At 38.1% G+C, this 18,328-nt stretch overlaps 1 protein-coding gene across 1 annotated transcript in view; it reads right to left on the bottom strand.

The window, feature by feature from the left end:
- Window positions 1-18,328, bottom strand: part of SLC6A11 (solute carrier family 6 member 11) — a 113,663-nt gene that overhangs the window by 40,945 nt on the left and 54,390 nt on the right. The window contains exon 6 of the mRNA XM_009287049.1: window positions 15,490-15,624. Within this exon, the coding sequence (XP_009285324.1) occupies window positions 15,490-15,624 (135 nt within the window). The remainder of the gene's footprint in view (window positions 1-15,489; window positions 15,625-18,328) is intronic.

The raw sequence follows: 18,328 nt of genomic DNA, 5'->3' as shown, positions 1-18,328 counted from the left end.
AGTCGAACCTGCTTTGGAAGGGAGGTTGGACTAGAAGCTCTCCCAAAGGTACCTGCCAGCCTCAACTATTCTGTGATTCTGTATGAGAACAGATTGAGTGGGCTAGGACTTCAACTGAGGTGGGATGTCAGTGCAGTTTAACAAGTCATCAATGAGGAGGGAAAGACTAGGGATACTTTGTTCACTGTTACTTCCAGTGCAAGAACTTTTGAATCATGAGATGAAGTTTCTAGGAATCCAGTTCAAAAGAATGAAAGGAGGTAGCTCTTCCTGATACAATTAGCAGACCTGTGGAACTTGTTGCCAAGAGATGTTGGGGATGCTAAAAGTCTTCACGGGCTCTAGGGGAGATCAGAAAACTACATGGAATGGAAATCCATTGAGGATTTCTGAACATAAAAAGCCACACAGACCTCAGGAAATCACCTGAGCTGAAAATACCTGGCTGTCCAAAGAGTTCAAGGGACAAATATCATATATTCCCCTAGGAATCCTCTTAGGTCCATTACTGGAGACAGCATACTGGGCTACATGATCTTTCTTCTAGGTAAGTTTTTATGTAAAGCATCATCTTACATATTTTCAAGCAAATAACATATTGTTTGATGCTTACTTTAATGCTCCCTTTTCTGCAGAAGAAATTATCATGTTAAGTTGACTGTCCATTCCACTAACTAACATTATCTAGTTGTTTTCTCACACTCATTTCTATAATTCTCTTAATCTCTCACCTGATAATGCCAGTACCCAAACAAGGAATATTATGTTTCCACGCCTATACAACTTCTGGCACAGCTTCCCCCACCAATCCATGCATAGGATAATGAAAATGATGAATAATTGCTATCAAAGGATTAAAGATATCAGTTAAACTATGAATCTGTAGCAGTCAGCCACTAATGTGTTATTTTCTATTCAAATAAGCATGTTCTTACTAGCTGGCATGTACTTCATCTTATTTTATAGTAGGGACAGAGGAGACTGCACCTGCAGGGTGGACATCCCAGGACAGGGAACTTGCCAGTAGAAGCTGGACAGAAATTCTCCAGCAGAAACAAGCTGGAGCCACAGGTTATATGTGGACTCTTGTGTTTAACAGTTCACAATCGACCTATCTGTAATTAATTGAATGAATTTATACTTTCAGCCTCCCACATCCTCTAGCAGTGAGTTCATTGTGTGAAACGGCACATTCTTTTGTATTTTTCTAAACCCACTACATCTCCATTTTTATAGTCTTTTGCCAAATCCAAGGCAGGGTTCCAACAGGACCTCCTGAGTTACTGGCTGACTGCCACACAAACGGGGAATGGTGCCTTGGCTGCAGAACCAGGAGGGCTCTGCTCCAGTTTCAGGTCTGACAGTGTGTAAAAGCTTTTGGGGCTTTTTTTGTTTTTTTACAAAAAACCCACCAGTGACTGTTGGCTATATATTAGCCTATAGAGCTACCGTTGCTATTTAATGAGCAGATCAGTCTTCTAAGGAGCATCACAAATACCATATGGTTCTCTGAAAAGCTACTCTAACTACTTAATTGTCTACAATACCACCAAAACCGTGGTCCAGCTTCCAGCTAATATCCACTGAGTACCTCTACCATAGTTTATTTACTTTAAAAAATATTTATTGCCTAAAGACCAAAAGGAAAAGTGAAAAATGTTTTTAAAATTTAACAGGAATGTCCCTAGAAATTCCCTCAACTAAAACCAGTATTTAATAAATCAATTAAAGGTGCCAAGTGACAAAATATTACTTATTATTCTGTTACACAAATAGATGCTTAATTGAAGACTGCATTGATTTCACACTGCCCGCATAATAATCTAAATATTGTCCTTCACAAGCATAATAAAACCTGAATGCTTAGGCAGAATAAATGATAAAGGCACAATTAAAAGTTAATTATCTTTTTAAAATAGTAATCTCAAAACATAGAGAACTGAAATCTTGTGCTACATACTCCTTCAAATATTGGTACTGAGAATATAGGTCAACAATCCAAAGTGACAGACAAGAAAATATATAATTTTATTATAATTTAATCACATTTTAGTCACTCAGCCTTCAACAAAGCTACGGATGTGGATAATCCCATCCTAACTCAGCAAAAATTGCCCCAGAAAACTAAGAAAAGCCATATAGTTAATCTAGAGCATTAACCACTTTATTAAAACTTCTTAAATCCTCTTCTCATTTGAGAACTGTCATTTTCTGTTTAGTATGACTTAAGACAATGGAATGGAAAGGATTCAAATTACTATCAAGACAGTCCAACACAAACATTTTTTCGCTTTAGCTACTTATGTACAAAGGATACATATTTGGATATAAATACATAACAAAAGCAGGGCTACATTCAATCACTGCAAAGGTAGCCCACGGTCGTCTTTTAATTGTTGCCAAAACCAGATGCTCAGGGAAAGACTACAGCAAACATTTACCAAACCAATAAATTCCAATTTTATTCTAGTTCGTTAACTGTATCAAAATGTTACATAACTTTATATGTTCAAATGACTTGAGTACAATGCAATGGAAATACTCTCCAAAGGTGGCTTTCTCTTTCCACTGTCTGCACAGGAAGCCTGGGAGGCCCACCACCTCTCTTACCCCTGCCACATACCTTCTGGTTGCGGGTCACGGGTAACCGACAGGCTTTAAACTGCATCGCTCTGCCCCAGGAGTTCTCCAGAGAAACTCTCAGGGCCAGAGCATCTTGGCCCTTGCCTTTGGTACAGCTTTGGTGTTCGGTGCTCTACTTTCTGCTGTTTTGTACAATCACATTCAAACTACAAACAAATATTTTTATCCAGTTGTTTGAATGTAGAAGACAAGTAACAGGAAAGAGTCAAGAATACACAGAACTGTCTGCATGACAGCCCAAGGAAGCACATAGAAATGAAAAGCCAATAAATGTCTTTAAGCAACAATTAAGGCTAAATGGATGTGCCCCCACTGTGTACAGCAAACCCAAATGAGTTAAAACAAAAGGCTACATGTTACTTATCTTTCTCAGTCAAAACAGAACAGCAATTCCAGGAAGCAAAAATAAGAATCCATTAAGGTTACCTCACAGCTAAACCTTCAGAATATCAATTCTGTAGCAGCACTGCCCAGTAGTAAATTGTTTCAGAGTATTGAGCATTAGTTACCTCCTCAGTGAGTTTATGCCACGAAACCATATATATTTATTCACTGCAGTCTCAAAGACTCCATATTCACAAACAGAAACTCTACTTCTTTGTCCTGTAGCCTCTTCGTCCTTGAATTTCATCAATGATTAAGTACTGAGCAAGTGATAGTCATTAACTTAGGCATTTTATAGAATCATAGAATAACTAAAGCTTTAAATTAATCTCTCCCCATACTCTTAACTTGCATGCAAGTCAGAAGCCTCCAATCCTAAATGTAATGGCCAGCTAGAGATGGGAAGCCTTGTAGCATCTGCAATAGACAGCAAGCACTGCTATCAAGGGTGTGCAACCAAGACTCCCAGGAAGGAATTTGGTCTGGTATGTAAGGGTAGGTAGACCAGCCATTGACTTGTTCTGTGGACTTGGACAAATCCGATTCTGTGGATGAACGAGCATGGCCACAGCTCTGCAACTGGCAGGGCACCACTGCATTGATGCAAAGATGATAACTTGGTACGTACCATCTGACTATGTGTCTCAGAGTTAATTACTGGTGAATGGCAGCTGGAATTTGCTTGGAACCAGACCAAGAGCCTGGCACCTACCCAGGGTTATGTGCTAAGAATCTCTGAGATTCCTCTAGCAAGCTTAGAGCAACAACTTATCCATTCAATCTCAGATCTTAAGATTTTTTTTTTTTTTTTTAAGGGGCATTTGGGGTTTTCTGGTTGTTCTCAGTTACAAGTCGCTGAGACTCCACCTGACAGTTTAAAGAAGCTCACATCACTAGGTAAGGAGCTACTAACAACATCCAGCTCCATATGGGGCTCAACAGATATAAAAATAGAATGAGTTCCCTAGATAATGTTCATAAATAAATGCGAGGGGGGATGAAGAAAGGCAAAGCAATAAAGCAAATTTGTTTTAGTCCTTCAGGCATAAGCTTGTCATCTCTTCCCTGTGACGGATTTGTCCTGGAGAAGTTAATTTGGGAAACAAACATCGTACTGCTGATATCCTAGGCTTATTTTAAATGCTTATCTGAAATGTTCAAAGAGCCAATGTGCTGGTAGGTATTTTTCCTCATACTCAGCCAGGAGCATGGAGTGATGTATAGGTCATTCCAACCCACAAACTTCTTTGATGCTGTGTCTGTTCTTCAGAATCACTTCTTGCATGTTCCCCTCCATCTGAAGGATGATTTGCTTCTGTCTGATACCTCCAGCCTACAGTACTCAGTACAACGGGGTGGAAAGAAGACAAAAAGGGACCGCGTTTTTGTTTATTTCTTCCCCTTTCCCACTTGCTGCCAACTCATTTAGTCTTGCATTCTTCAACTCTATATTTTGGTAATACGCACTCAGTTCTTGCTTCTACTTGCACCTATATGACTATGCAGCTAAAGTAAAAATTTAAGCCAGTGTATAAAAGAAACCCAACAAACCACCTCTCTTGGACCTAAAGAGAACGCAATATTAATATTTTACTATTTGGAGTTGTGTTTGACAGACTGGGTTCTTTAACAACTGACTTATTCAGTGACTATACATATTACCCTTTTGTGACCTAAACTACTTAAAAATCTGCAGGTAAGCGGAGTTACATAAATACAAAAATACAGTTATGTACCAGTGATGTACCAGTACTGAAAATCATTGCCTGCTCAGTCTCAAAATATCCAGGGGAGTAAATTAGCCCCAATGTTATTTAGCCTCTGCCTCATTCACTCAAGCTAAGGTACCTGTCCCTGCTCTGGCTGTAAGACTGTGGTCATTCCAAGCGCTCTACAGAATTAGTGCAAAAAGAAATCTATAAGACTGATGCAAGTGGTGGGTGACCGAACTACACTTCCAAGATACCTTTCCCTCTCCACTGTTGAAAGAGGCAGCCATCTACAAAGTCAGAACCTTGCTTACACATGCCAGTTATATACGTAATGTCAAATATGACAACTCTGGACCACCTTATCTACTTTATTGTGAAGATCAAGATACAGAACAGATCAGTTTGTAATCCCTAATCGTGTGCCACATTTTCCGCCTTCCTCCATAAGATAGTAACTCACTGAAGGCTAGTGCCCCAGCTATACCTTCTTCATTGTTTTAACTGCTGCAATCATTTTCAACCTATGTTCTGCTCACCATCACGGATGGATAAACAAGTTCATTTAGACCTCCAAGCTGGGAAAGTACCAGCTTTCACTATACCTTTTTGTGAACATCCCTCAGAGTCACCATGTTGTTTTATTATTTTACACAGAGGGATTCAGAGTATTTTAAAAGCATGAGTTGTTTTTAGAGTGACAGGAACCGTATACCCAACTGGCAAATTTTAGTAAACAAGCCACTCAACGTTCACTAAAATTCTGCTCTGAGCCTAGTCCTTTTTAAAGAGAGCTGGGCAGTGAAAACCCTTTCATTTATGCCACAGAGCTGGCAGAAACTTAAAGTAAAACTGAGTTCAAGATAAAAAAAAGTGCTAGAATAAAAAAAATGCCATTTAGGAATTGTGTTCAGGACCTGCACTTCTTGACACTAAGGGGGCTACTGAAGGTATTGACATTGATCAAATGTTTAATTTTGCAGAATAATGAAGATTCAGCTTAATTTACATTATTTATAAATTTGTGTCAAACAGGAAAAGCATTTGGTCAAAAACTGAAAAGTTATTTTGAGAAGTCAAATGTTTTTTCTCTGTTTTTAAATGAAACATTTGATTTTTAATTCCTAAACAAGATTTTGTTTTACGTAATAATAATAGTAAAAAGAATAAAGGAAAACACCTCTTCAAAATAAAAACACTTTTTAAAGCTCTGGTCTGTGTGAAATGTTTCGTGTTTGTTCTGCTAAAATATCAATATGTGCACACAGAACTTAAGTGCAAAATCACCAGGAACCAGATTCTGCCTCCCATTCTTTACAAATTCAGCTGCGCTTTCTTGATTCAGATGTTCTCTGAAAACTTCACATGGGTGACAGTAAACAAACAAATGAAGGATCGGTGAACCCGTATCCCAAACTGCATCAACATCTGATGATTTCCTGCCAAGTTTGTAACAAATTTACTCAATGCATTTTATTGCCTCTCTCTTTGTGACAGTCAGATGCTTTCTTTCCTTATCCTTATTTACAGTCCTAAATTGAAGTAGTAGTGTTTGGTTGGCACTGGTGTGACAAAACACGTTATTGCCTCTGTTCTCCGATGGCACAAAAAGATATTCTTGCAGCCAGGGTTCTGGTGCAAATGGTCACAGAATGCTCAGTTTATTTGAGCCTCAGTGTTTAAAGCAGCTGCCTATAAACATCCATATGGGAAAATACGTTAACATATGGAAATCTAAGACTGTGAACACAGTTAAGGAAGATATCTTTTAAAATATTAATGACCTCGCAGGAATTGCTGTATTACAAAATTTTCTGGAATTTAACATTAACACAGGAATAAATTTATTTCTTAAAAGACTCTTATTTCAGAGAAAAGAATATGAACTGTATCCCCAAGTCATGTAATGCACCACAGCAGAATCTGAAGTTAAGAAAACATGTTGACTATCCCATCCTGCCATTTCTCTTCATGGGCAATTTTGATGATATAACTTTAGCGTGTGCGTACAAACATTTTATAAAGCATAAGGAAGAAACAATTATGCGATGCTAGGTAAAGTAGTCGACAATCAATCCAGCTTCAACAGCCTAAACAAAAACTATACTAAGAGAATGGCGTGACTTTATCCATAAGGAAGGAACAGTCAACAATTTAGCACAGACATTCAGAGTAGAGAGCATCAGAAAGTCACAGCTGCCAATACACGCATCTCCTCATCTTTCCAATTTGCTCTCCTGGATCCTTGCTGTGAGCTGCCTGGCAGCTGGTGACAGTTCATGATGGGAGAGGCAGCTTGTTTTCCCACATACATTAGGGCAGTGTGCCAGCAACTGTCATCAGTCACCTCCCACCTTCTCCTCCCAGCTTCCCTCTCCTTGCTTTCTATCACTTTTTTCTCCCTTTCCCACACTGCTCTTGCAAATAAATCATACATGTATGCACAAGTGTCATACAGACTATATGCTAGCAGATACAAAAAGCATGGTAGGAAAAGGGAAGAGCAGCAGTAAGGCACATGTAATTGTAAGATGCCTTCATAGCCCACAGCTCAATGCAGTCCCCAACTTACTTATACCACCCTGGAGGAAGGCACCTTTTCTGTCCCTTTCTGCCTCCTCCTCATTTTGTGTTTCCATTAGTTCAGAGAACACCTTCAGGGGAGAACTTCAGTACCAATCTCCTCTAGGCTACCTCTGGGGAAAAAATGTGTGTGAACCCAACTCCATTTACTGTAAAACCCTTAGGTAGAGACCTTTCCAGGCTCACAGTCAACCCCTACAACATGGCATCTCTCCAATGGTAGTTTGTGGGGTGTACACAATACACTTTAGCCATTACTACTTTTCTGCAGATGTTTGCCCAGCCTTCTTTTTGTTGGATTGTTTTGAGAATTCAACTGCTATTCCAGTTCTAGGATGGAAATAAAGAGTCTCAGAAGTGTCTGAAGGATTAGAAAGCATTTTTTGTACAGGTCTTCAAAGAATAATCTTTAGGAGCACTCGATTTTTTAAACAGTAAATAACAGATTTTCTGCAAGCTGCACATCATTCCGCTGGTGTAGTAATCTTCTCTTTTTCTTTTTTCTTTCGTTCCTCTGGAATAACAGGATTAACAAGAATCCTGTTAGCAATTCTTAAAATAACTATATATTTCCAGTGCCTCTATTTATATGGCATCATATACCCACTGGTGACTGTCCCAGAAATAGTGTGGAATATTTATTTGCTTCACTTACTGGCTATCTTCACTGTGCACAAGGTCCCTTATTATTATTCCCTCATTAATATCCATATATCACTTAGTATTTTTTGTACCAATTTTTAATTTCATCTGAAACGAATTTTTAACAGCAGCTTTTCTCTTGCTAGGAGACTTGACTTCTAGAGCAGCTGACAGGCTGGAGTCATTGATAGTATTCGAAATTCCTTAAATGTTCCTGAGAATGTTAATTAATTTATGCACAAAATGGCTCTTCAAGTTTATGCAGTACTTCTTTTCAGGTGCCATCATTGTAAACTGTGAAAAATCTCTCCCTGTTATGCCAATACACTGAGCTAATGCGTGGATCCTGTCTCCCTCCAGTGGCATATCGCACTAGCCATAAAGTCTAATATTAAAGTGCGATTAGAGTTTCCCTGAAGCTCAGATGATGTCTCTCCATTGCCAAGGTTGCTAAGGGGTTGCAGGGATAGCTGGAAGAGATTTCATGTGGCATAGAAGCCCCAGGGAAATTACGAAATGACCCCATTCTTTCAACAAGTCTCTTCTAACTGCCAAAATCTGCTGTTGCCTGCTCAGCTTGCTGTTGCCTGTGTAGCAATAGCAAGAAACACAAGGAAAAACCGTGAGGAGGAGGTGGCAAACTATTTGCTCAGGGCTTGAAATAACTCTCCAAAGCAATAACTGGACTTCTGAAACCACATTTGCTACATAAAAATTAACAGTCACAATATTATGCTGCTGAAAAAAAGAGTTGTATATTGAGGCATAAAAAGATAGGTCGCATTCACTCATATGCACCAACAGTTTAGCAACGATGTATTCAATTTAGATTGTGCCTTTCCCACAGCATTATTAAATATACCTAAAGTCTTTGCACAATGTAATGACTTGTGTGGTGAACAAATACTAAGCTGTTCCATGCATCGCAGAGAGTAATTTTTTGTCATAGGAGACGACCCTGAATGTCTTCAGCCCATGCCTTTTGAAATGTATGTGCTGATTCACTGCGAGAGAGCAGTATCTATGTTCCTTTGAGCAGGGGAAACGAAATGTGCTCCCAGGCTTGCCTTCAGTCTTTCTTTGGGGAAAATGGGAATAGTATCCATCCCAGGAGTGATTTATGGCTTTGCTAAATACCTCTGCCCTTTCAGCAAGCACACTGCATTACAGCAATTTGTTGGTCTTCCTATTCTTTAAAACCACATAAACAATTTGTAATGCAAAAGCCATAGTACATAGTGAAAAGAAATAGTTCCTCATTGTGGAGATTATAAACTGTATTGTAGGGCAAAATGTTTCTAAACATCGTACCAGTCTATATCCTGTGCTTACCTTACAATTTAAAATCTCAGTAATTTGTAACGATGGTGCAAACAGCAGACGTCGAGATGGATTAATTCTTTTTCAAGTTTAAATTTAAAAAGTTTCAGTAGGGGATTACTACTTAACTGCTGTTAAGCAGAGCCTCACAATCATCAGCAGTACTTTTTGCCTTTCATAGAATGGACGGTTTGACATTTAGTTTCCATATCAAATGAACAAAGACTGTTCAAAGATACATGCGTAAAGTGGGAGTTGTAGTTATATAGATAGTAAATTCAGCTAAGGATTTTCATACCTATGGCCCTTGTATGAATTTCTGGCATTTCACTCTCTTTTAAATTTACTGCAACTCCCATGTGTGTGCGTCATAACTGCCTGGTTCAGAAAGCAAATACCTGATGAAGCAAACAATGCAGAGACTGGGAAGAAATTGGTAGGAAAAAGAAGAGTCAATTCCATAGCTGTTAACAGAACTGCATGAGTGTGATGGGAACTGGACATCTTCCTCCTCTCATTACTACTATTTTTTCCCAGTTAATTGTTTTTAAAAAAATGACTGCACAAACTCTTATAATGGTCAAAAATGCAGTAAATTGCTGAAGGTGTTACTAGACTTAGTGGTATCAAAAGGATGGTAAGATTTAAGACATGGCCTGCCTCTGAACCCTTTCGCCAAGTACTATGCTTAAAACCCAGGCTTACCATCCAGTATTGAATGCATCCTACGAAGTAAGTTTCTCATTAGATTACAAGCTTCTCACTTGTCACATTCCAAACAAATAGAAGCATCAAAAAATTCTCCAGCAATTAGATATCATTTCATTGCCAACATATGAAAATTCGTAGGTTTCAATTTTAAGGATGAATACGCTTAGATAGATACAGTTCAGGTCTAAAATCCACTATGCCGGAATCCATACAGTTCCCTTGATTTTCTGAGCATGAAACCACCCAAAAATGAAATCACAATTTCTTCTACTTTTTTTTAAAAAAAAAAAAGAAGACAGAGCCCTAACACTTCTGTTTAAATGCAACAGCTTCCTCCACTTTCAAAGCCAGGAGAGAATTTTTATTTTCTTCCGCCTTTGAAAACATGGGTTTCATTCGGCCTCAAGGTGGCGATACAATTGTGATAGTTGCTTTCTTCCAAGGCTGCATGTACTAACATTGAATCAATCTGGGTTATTTCTCCTACTGCTAAGACGACAGTTCTTGGTAAAGAATCAGAGTGGCATTACTGCTGCAGCTTTCATCGCTAAAACAACTCTGCATTATTAAACATTGGAAATAAAAAGTTAAGGGAAGATAAATTCTCAAATACTTTTCCAGTTTGGATTTTCAGAACAGGATTTAAGAAAATATTATCTCTACACCTATATAGTATTCCCAAATGTCTCTCACACATGTGTATTATAATTAGCCTAATTGGATAGCAATTGTTTACAGCTTTGGTGAATAGCATCCTTTTTTAAAGTATAATTCTACGTATATGCTCAAATATACTAAGATGATGTTCAGGAAGGAGTGAATAAACTAGCAAAATAAACTCATGCTACCCTGAAAATTAAGACTTTTTAATGAAAATTACAATTTTCAGGCAAAAAAGAAATTAATGTGCATTTATTCTAAGTGATTTTCTACCCAAAAAAATTGTTTTCCCTAAAACAGATACCCGATGTACTAAAATGTTATTTTTCTCTGTAAGCACACAGATCATGAAAACTTAGCCTAAGTGCCACATAGGAAAATGCAAGAAGAAAGAAATTTCTGAGACGGGGCAATGTAAGGAAAAGAGTAATCTTTGTCTCATGTAAGGGTTTTTTCAGGTTAAGTTGATGCTCGTTGCTGTACATTCACGTTTTGGTACTCATTTTCAAGAAGGGCAAGAAGGAAGGTCCAGTGAGCTACAAGCCAGTCAACCGAATTTCTGTACCAGGGAAATTTATGGAAAAAATCCTTCTGGAAAACATTTTCAAACTGGGTGGACTACCCATTGCAAGACTAGCCACAGAAAACATCTGGAAGGTCTCCACAGTCATCTGCACAGTCATGGCTACCTCATAGTTGAACTGTCATAGCTGAGCCACTAGAGGTGACTTGCAGAAATGTTTCTGCCATCAGAAATTTTATTGCAACTTTAACGTTTTCTCACTGCAAATAAAAGATCAGAGAAATTTAAAATCAATCCTAACTGTGATAGCTCAGATTTTCCTGTGCCTTATATGTAATTTGCCCCGTCATTCATTTATCATGCTTAACATTCACATGAGAGTATATCAGACATAAAGTACAACCTGTATTCTTTCCACATAGAAATGTATTCTCATGTGCAATTCAGTTGCAAAACCCAGATTAATTAAATTTGTTCAAGATTTTGGTAAGCACCAGCTGTTCAGGAGAGTGCAATTCCGACTATGTTGACACGTTCACCCCTACAGATGCTATAATGAGTATCTTCATGGAAACAATACATATTTTTTAATTAAAAAAACCCAGTAACTCAGCCAGTTATTAGCATACAAGCACATAAACAAGAAGGCTTTATTTTTATTTTCCTCCTCATTTTAAGAATCCACTGCTACAGCAGGGTTTAATTTTACATGCGTGTGTTTTCCAGATCATTGACCATAATATTGCTCCTTGATCCATCAAACTGGTACGTCTGCTAGTCCCTAACCTATTTAACCTCTTCCATGCACAAATGTTTGGAAAATCCCATCATGAAGAACCAAATGTTTTCCCCAAAAAGGAGCAGTGAGTACCACACACAAGCATGACTACATATTAAGTGACTTAAATCTGTTGGGGGACAATCAGAACCATATTCTGAGTCAGACTTGCACACAAAAACCATAACAATCCTTTTAAGTTTGTAAAATACTACTTTTATGTGAGTTATAACTCAGGAAAGTCCCTATATTTAAGCTACAAACAGCACCTGTATCTTCCAGATTGGGGCAGAGGGATGTATTTCAAGCCAATTTGAACACGTGGGCTATAGAGACCTTACTGTTGATGAAACAAAGCGTTTCTGAAGCTTAAATATAGTACTCCGCTATTATAATGAAAAGTGATTGGTATGAGCTCTACAGATACACTGGACAAAAGATGGCATTTTCAGACCAAGAGGATTCAGTCTGCTGAAAAGATAGAATATAAAAATGAAATAGAGAACACAGCACTTGAAAGCTAAGAGGAACTGAAAAGACAGATGAATAGCTGCTTAGAAAGCTATAACGAACCATGGAATGCAAATTACACAAAGACAAAAGATTCAAGAACTTCAAACTAAAGTGAGCCTTGAAGAGAAACTTAATTTATTTAATCCACAGTAAACATAGTTGGCACTGTGGTTCAAATACCGATCTCCTAATACAGACACAGTAGTCTCCCTGGAACATTATTTAAACAGACCTCCAACTGAAGAGGAAAACAACTTCTGCTAGTACACACGCATTATGCTTTGATATTGTGGAGTAAATCCAAATAAACAAGAGTAAAGATGAAAACTGGAAGCACAAATGTCAAGGTTACTTCGGTTGTCCTATATTTGCTTCTTGGCAAAAATCTCTAGAACAAGTTGGGAAGAGGCCTATGGAATGGGGTTTTTTGATGCAAAAATTCATGGTTTTGAACATTATTAATTTCTACGTTTCCATAAAATGGAAAATGTCTATATATCTATCTTGTTACCATTAAAAGTTGCAATAAAGCTGAACCAATTCAATTTTACGTTTCTTTAATAAAATGAGTTGTGCCAAATTCTATTTTTAAGATTGAGAAGCCAAACTTCCTTTATTTCTTGAAAATTGACCAGAGATCCCACTCATAACTCAGAAATCTTTCTTCAAAAATCAAGTTGATTAGTCTTCACAAAATATTTCAATTTCAATGAAATAGCATTTTTGCAACACACAAATAATTCTCTAAAACCATTTCATCACACGTACTACAGTTAAATTACCTGTATTTAGTGTTCCACAATCTCTACTATGGTCCATTCTACTTCAGCTTCTTTCCTACAAAAAGGTGTTTGAAATACTAAGGCTGAGGTGTGGCAATGTGTCAGTTAAAGTCTTATTGAAACGGAGAAGAAAGTTGGCTTGTTGAAGCAATCGATTAAACCCTCCCAAAAGACATTCTAGTATCAGCTGAGCTGTATGTGTGGAACAAACAGATACATGCACACGTGTCTTAAGTGCTTTGTACTTCACAGACTGCTTAGACTAATATTATGTGCTTTGGAAATTGTCATGGCAACGATGTACTTCTTTACAAATGGAAACAGTACAGTAAATAGGCATATAAAAACCCCTTGTAGCCTGACAATAATGTTGCTTAAGCTTGCGTGCCCTCCCTCAATAACAAACAGAAGCAAGGGATGCACACGTGTCTTAAGTGCTTTGTACTTCACAGACTGCTTAGACTAATATTATGTGCTTTGGAAATTGTCATGGCAACGATGTACTTCTTTACAAATGGAAACAGTACAGTAAATAGGCATATAAAAACCCCTTGTAGCCTGACAATAATGTTGCTTAAGCTTGCGTGCCCTCCCTCAATAACAAACAGAAGCAAGTGGCTTCTGTGAAATGACTTCACATGTCAGTGGCATGTGAAAAATCCACATGCAGGGCAAAATCCTGTTAACAGGCCTCTCACACACCACTGGACAAGTGAAGGAATCAACATTTAAGCAGCAGGACTACCTCCTATTCATACTAGGTCGATAGACTTTGCAGGTGGAGGAATCATCATGGTGTAGTACAAGAAAAGAGTACTCAGTGAACACTTTTTGTTAAGGCAGTGGGTAACTTCAGTTGTCAAAACCACACAGCAGGGTGAAACACTAGTTAAAACTGGAGAAAATAAACAGATGCCATCCGTGTTCTCAGATAAGCATACAACAGTCAAATTTCTTGTCTCTGCTAAAATGAGTTACGACACATGAGGTTCACTTGAAACTGGACTGGCTTGCTGTATTTACTACAGTCTGAGTCTATTATATGTTGCAAAGAAATAACTGGGAGCGTGTCGGAGAATCCTGTTGTTTTTCTCTGTTACTGTGCTGATTTCTCAGGTGAACTGAGGCCACCGCTAAGCAAGCTAGCTGTTGGAAAGCCATAGCACATCACTGACGTTCTAACACCACTTCCACAACTCTTCTTTCACTTCCCATCTATGCTGACATAGAATGATGGAAACATTGCTGAGTCCAAAAGTGGCAACGTGATTAAATTTTCATCTAAAATTTTCAATATTTTAAATGAATCTTTTTATTTCTAGCTGTTTTTTCTGTAGAAATATTGCTTGTTTAAAGTGAACTTTACATGAGTCAGTCATTTCAGACACTTCAAGGAAGTAACCTGAAGGGTCCCCTCTATTGTCTTTTGAAAAAAAATACACAATTTCGTAAGCAGAGGTTAAAAAAAATATGCTGACACATCTTCAGTAAGCAGATTAAAAAAATTAATTTTGACAAATATTCCCAAGCTTCTTATCTCCATCTCAGGATCCATTTAATATTGTAATAGCCCTAGGAGTGACACTGTATAATGTCTTTTACATTGCCAAACCAGGTAAGTAAAATGCTGTTTGCAACCTCTCAGGTTTTGTAGAGCTTGTGTGATTTTCCCTCTTTGATATCAGACAAATGATATATAATAACTGTTTTATTGTACTCATCTGTCACTGAAAAAAATCAACTTAATCCAGTATTTCCATGTTCAACTCTACTCTGGAAACAACAACAAAGACACAGTTCCTGGTTTGAGTACTTCGTTCCTCCTTGATTGCATATGGAGACTTCTGCTTCAAAGACAACAATCATCTGAATGATTAATTCCTCTACTAATCTTGACTGAGATTTAGATTTGGAATGAGCAAAGAACCGTAAAATGGGTAAGTCTTAGTTAAAGTTGTTCCTGTTGAAACCAGTGGCAAAGCTCTTGCCCCTCCGTGGCAGAAGCAGCATCTGCAACTGAACACTTCTGAAAATTCTGATTTATCAACCAAGGTACTTTTCTACTAAAAGAATAATGCAGTCTAACACATGTAAGCAGTGATGGCTTTAAAGCCCTATCCACAATTCCAAATCTCTGACAATGAACAACTATCCAGCAATCACCTGTATTCAAACTAAAAATGAAGAAACTCTTGCAGTTTTTCCCAGAGAGGAAAATAAATGCATGGACCATGGTCCTACCTGTGGGTCAGACAGTCGAGAAAGGTCAGGGTACAAGTAGAATTTTATCCCCTCAGAAGCACCTGGTAACGTTACTCCACGAATCAGAAGAATCATCAACATGATATAGGGGAACGTGGCTGTTACATATACAACCTAGCAAGAAGAAGCAAACATTAGAAAAATATTTTCTTCCAACTGCAACAAAACCACCTCATTTCCACATCCATTTTGCTATTAGATAAAAAACAAATCCTTTTCCTCCAGAAAAGTGCTTTTGATGCCCTTGTTCGTGCAGGTGAATTTTGCCCTCCAAACATATTCCCTTCGAAACTATTTATGTCTTGTAGGAAAGGTCAACACTTTTTTATAAAGAGATTGGGAAGTTCTCTTTAAGCACATTATTTACTCCCTCATGGTGACAGGTGACCAGACACTATACTACAGTGTACCTGTACTCTACACCACATATTATTCCAAACACAGATACAGGGAAATTGACTCATAATAGCAAGTAATTAATTGCATTATATTATATGTATTCTATAACAACATATGCAATGAATTCTCAGTCACCTAGTAATTACTAAACTGTCATCTCGTAACACTGCTTTGCCTGCATGTCTGTGTTTGAGGAATAAACATTTCATCAAGCTGAAAGGTTAAACGCTATGTCTATCTCCCTGCAATTTGCTATAGTATCCTTGTCCCGCAAAGCACGTTCAGGCAAGATTTCTGAAGTGCTCAATCCCAGTAATTTCTGTTTTCACATATACGGCCACATTTTTTTTAGAAATCAGTTTGTCCTGTGCGTGGGGAACAATAGAGCTTTTCTGGAAACCTGCAAGAAGTCATGTTTTCCAGAGGAAAAATTGAGCAAAATTGATCCCATTTTACAATCACAAACCTGAGAGCAGCATATAGCTATTCAAACTTGGAGGTGGATTAAATGATAAATTCCAAGTCGCTATAAATATTTCCTTTAAATAATAACATACCTTAAACTTAACTTTCTATAATTCTCTACAGCCATTTCTGCCTGTGCAAAGTAGGTATAAAATATCCTAGTATGCGATGATATTCTTATACATCTGCCTTGCACAAGTCAAAATTACTTAACAAGCTGCAAGAATGGGGAAAATCATTTGGTGAAAAATATAACCTGTGTAGCCCTCAAAAATATGTATTTTAAATTCAGAAGTTCATTACCTGTCTCATGGCTATGTAAATGAAAGAGATACATCAGAGAATGCACCCATTAAAGGATTCTGAAACACATTTTCATGACTAATGAACTGAATTTTGATTTTCAGACCGTGCTGAGTATTTAACCCCAAACATGAAATCATTTCATGTCTGCCTCAGCTGGTACGCTCAGAAATGGAGGAACTTAAAATCACATGGCAGATCTTTGAACATGTCCAGCTGCCCAAGACATTTAGACACTTCACTCTCATTGACCTTAACAGGAGGCAAGCATCTCTGTATCTTTCAGGTGTCTTACCCCTTTTGAAAATACAAGCCATGATTTTCCCGGGAAATGGAGACAACCATAATACTCCTATAAGTCTCAGAAGCCTGAACTGATGAATTCACAGGTCAGTAAAATGCAAAATGGAAAGCTTTATCCCAATGCTTACATTCATTATCTTTGACCACTAGTGGAAATGCAAACTAATATGACTCACTAAGTTCAAACAGACCTTGTCTCAAAGAGACTGCTCTCCACATCGAGGTTTCAAATAAAAACGGACCATCAGTTAATAAGAAGTAAAAAAGAAACACACGGAATGGACATGGTCCTGCTCTGAGTCTTATATTGGGTGGAAAGGACAGAGTAGCCAGCAACTGGTTTTCATGTTTCTGTATTTAATTCTTCGCCAGCTATTTTTCTCTACTTCTTTTAAATTAATAGTTGCTTTTAATAGAGGATAGTCAGCAGACATATACATTTGATGACAAGGAAGGTATTGCACCTGAATATCTGTTATCACATTAAATAATATGACATTGCATCATGCTTCATTAACTATACTGGTTTGCAGCCTGCTGTCTTGCGCACCCTGCCACTGCCTTGAAACATTTTACATCAGTAAACAGATTGCGCTTTTGTAGGGGCAGATTTCTTCCCAGGTTCCTTACTTATTTCCTCACTCAGCTACATCAAGGAACAGCTGAAACCACTCATCTCTATGCCCAAGAGAGATCAGGTAAAGGTACCCTTGTACAGTAGTCTGTAATCCTGCAGCAGCCATCCAGGCTTATGGAGCTATACTTCACAGTTTTCTGTTTGCTTTTCTGAATGCCTTCCGCAGCCCATCCACCCCTATTAACATTATTGCAAGTACTAGAACCACAACCTCTAGCATACATTTTATCATGAGGCTAGCTGTGCCTCAGCTTTAAAGGAATGAGAACTCTCTTTCCTTTCTGGTTATTATGCAGAAAGAGGATATAAATAGAGCGCAATTGGCTCAGTATTTCTGGCAATAAATACTAACGCAGATATCCAGAACAACAGTGAAAGAGATACCAAGGAAGCATGTGTGGGAAAGATACACCCTTCTTGAGCCAATTGACATTGTTGACAGTTTTTTGGTGTTAGAGCTCATATAGCTAATGAGGCTGCAAGCTTCTCTTGTACTGCAACAGGTATGCATATTATATAAGTGTATTTAAGTTGCTACTATCCATCCCATCGTATTTGAGAAGTCATGGCAGTCCGGTGAAGTTCCCACTGACTGGAAAAGGGGAAACATCACCCCCATTTTTAAAAAGGGAAAAAAGGAAGACCCGGGGAACTACAGGCCAGTCAGTCTCACCTCTGTGCCTGGGAAGACCATGGAACAGATCCTCCTGG

Source organism: Aptenodytes forsteri, unplaced genomic scaffold (assembly GCF_000699145.1).
Source record: "Aptenodytes forsteri isolate BGI_AS27 unplaced genomic scaffold, ASM69914v1 Scaffold105, whole genome shotgun sequence".
In the NCBI taxonomy this organism is placed as follows: Eukaryota; Metazoa; Chordata; class Aves; order Sphenisciformes; family Spheniscidae; genus Aptenodytes; species Aptenodytes forsteri.
Note: the sequence above shows the minus strand (reverse complement) of the source record. Positions and strands in the feature narration are given on the sequence as shown.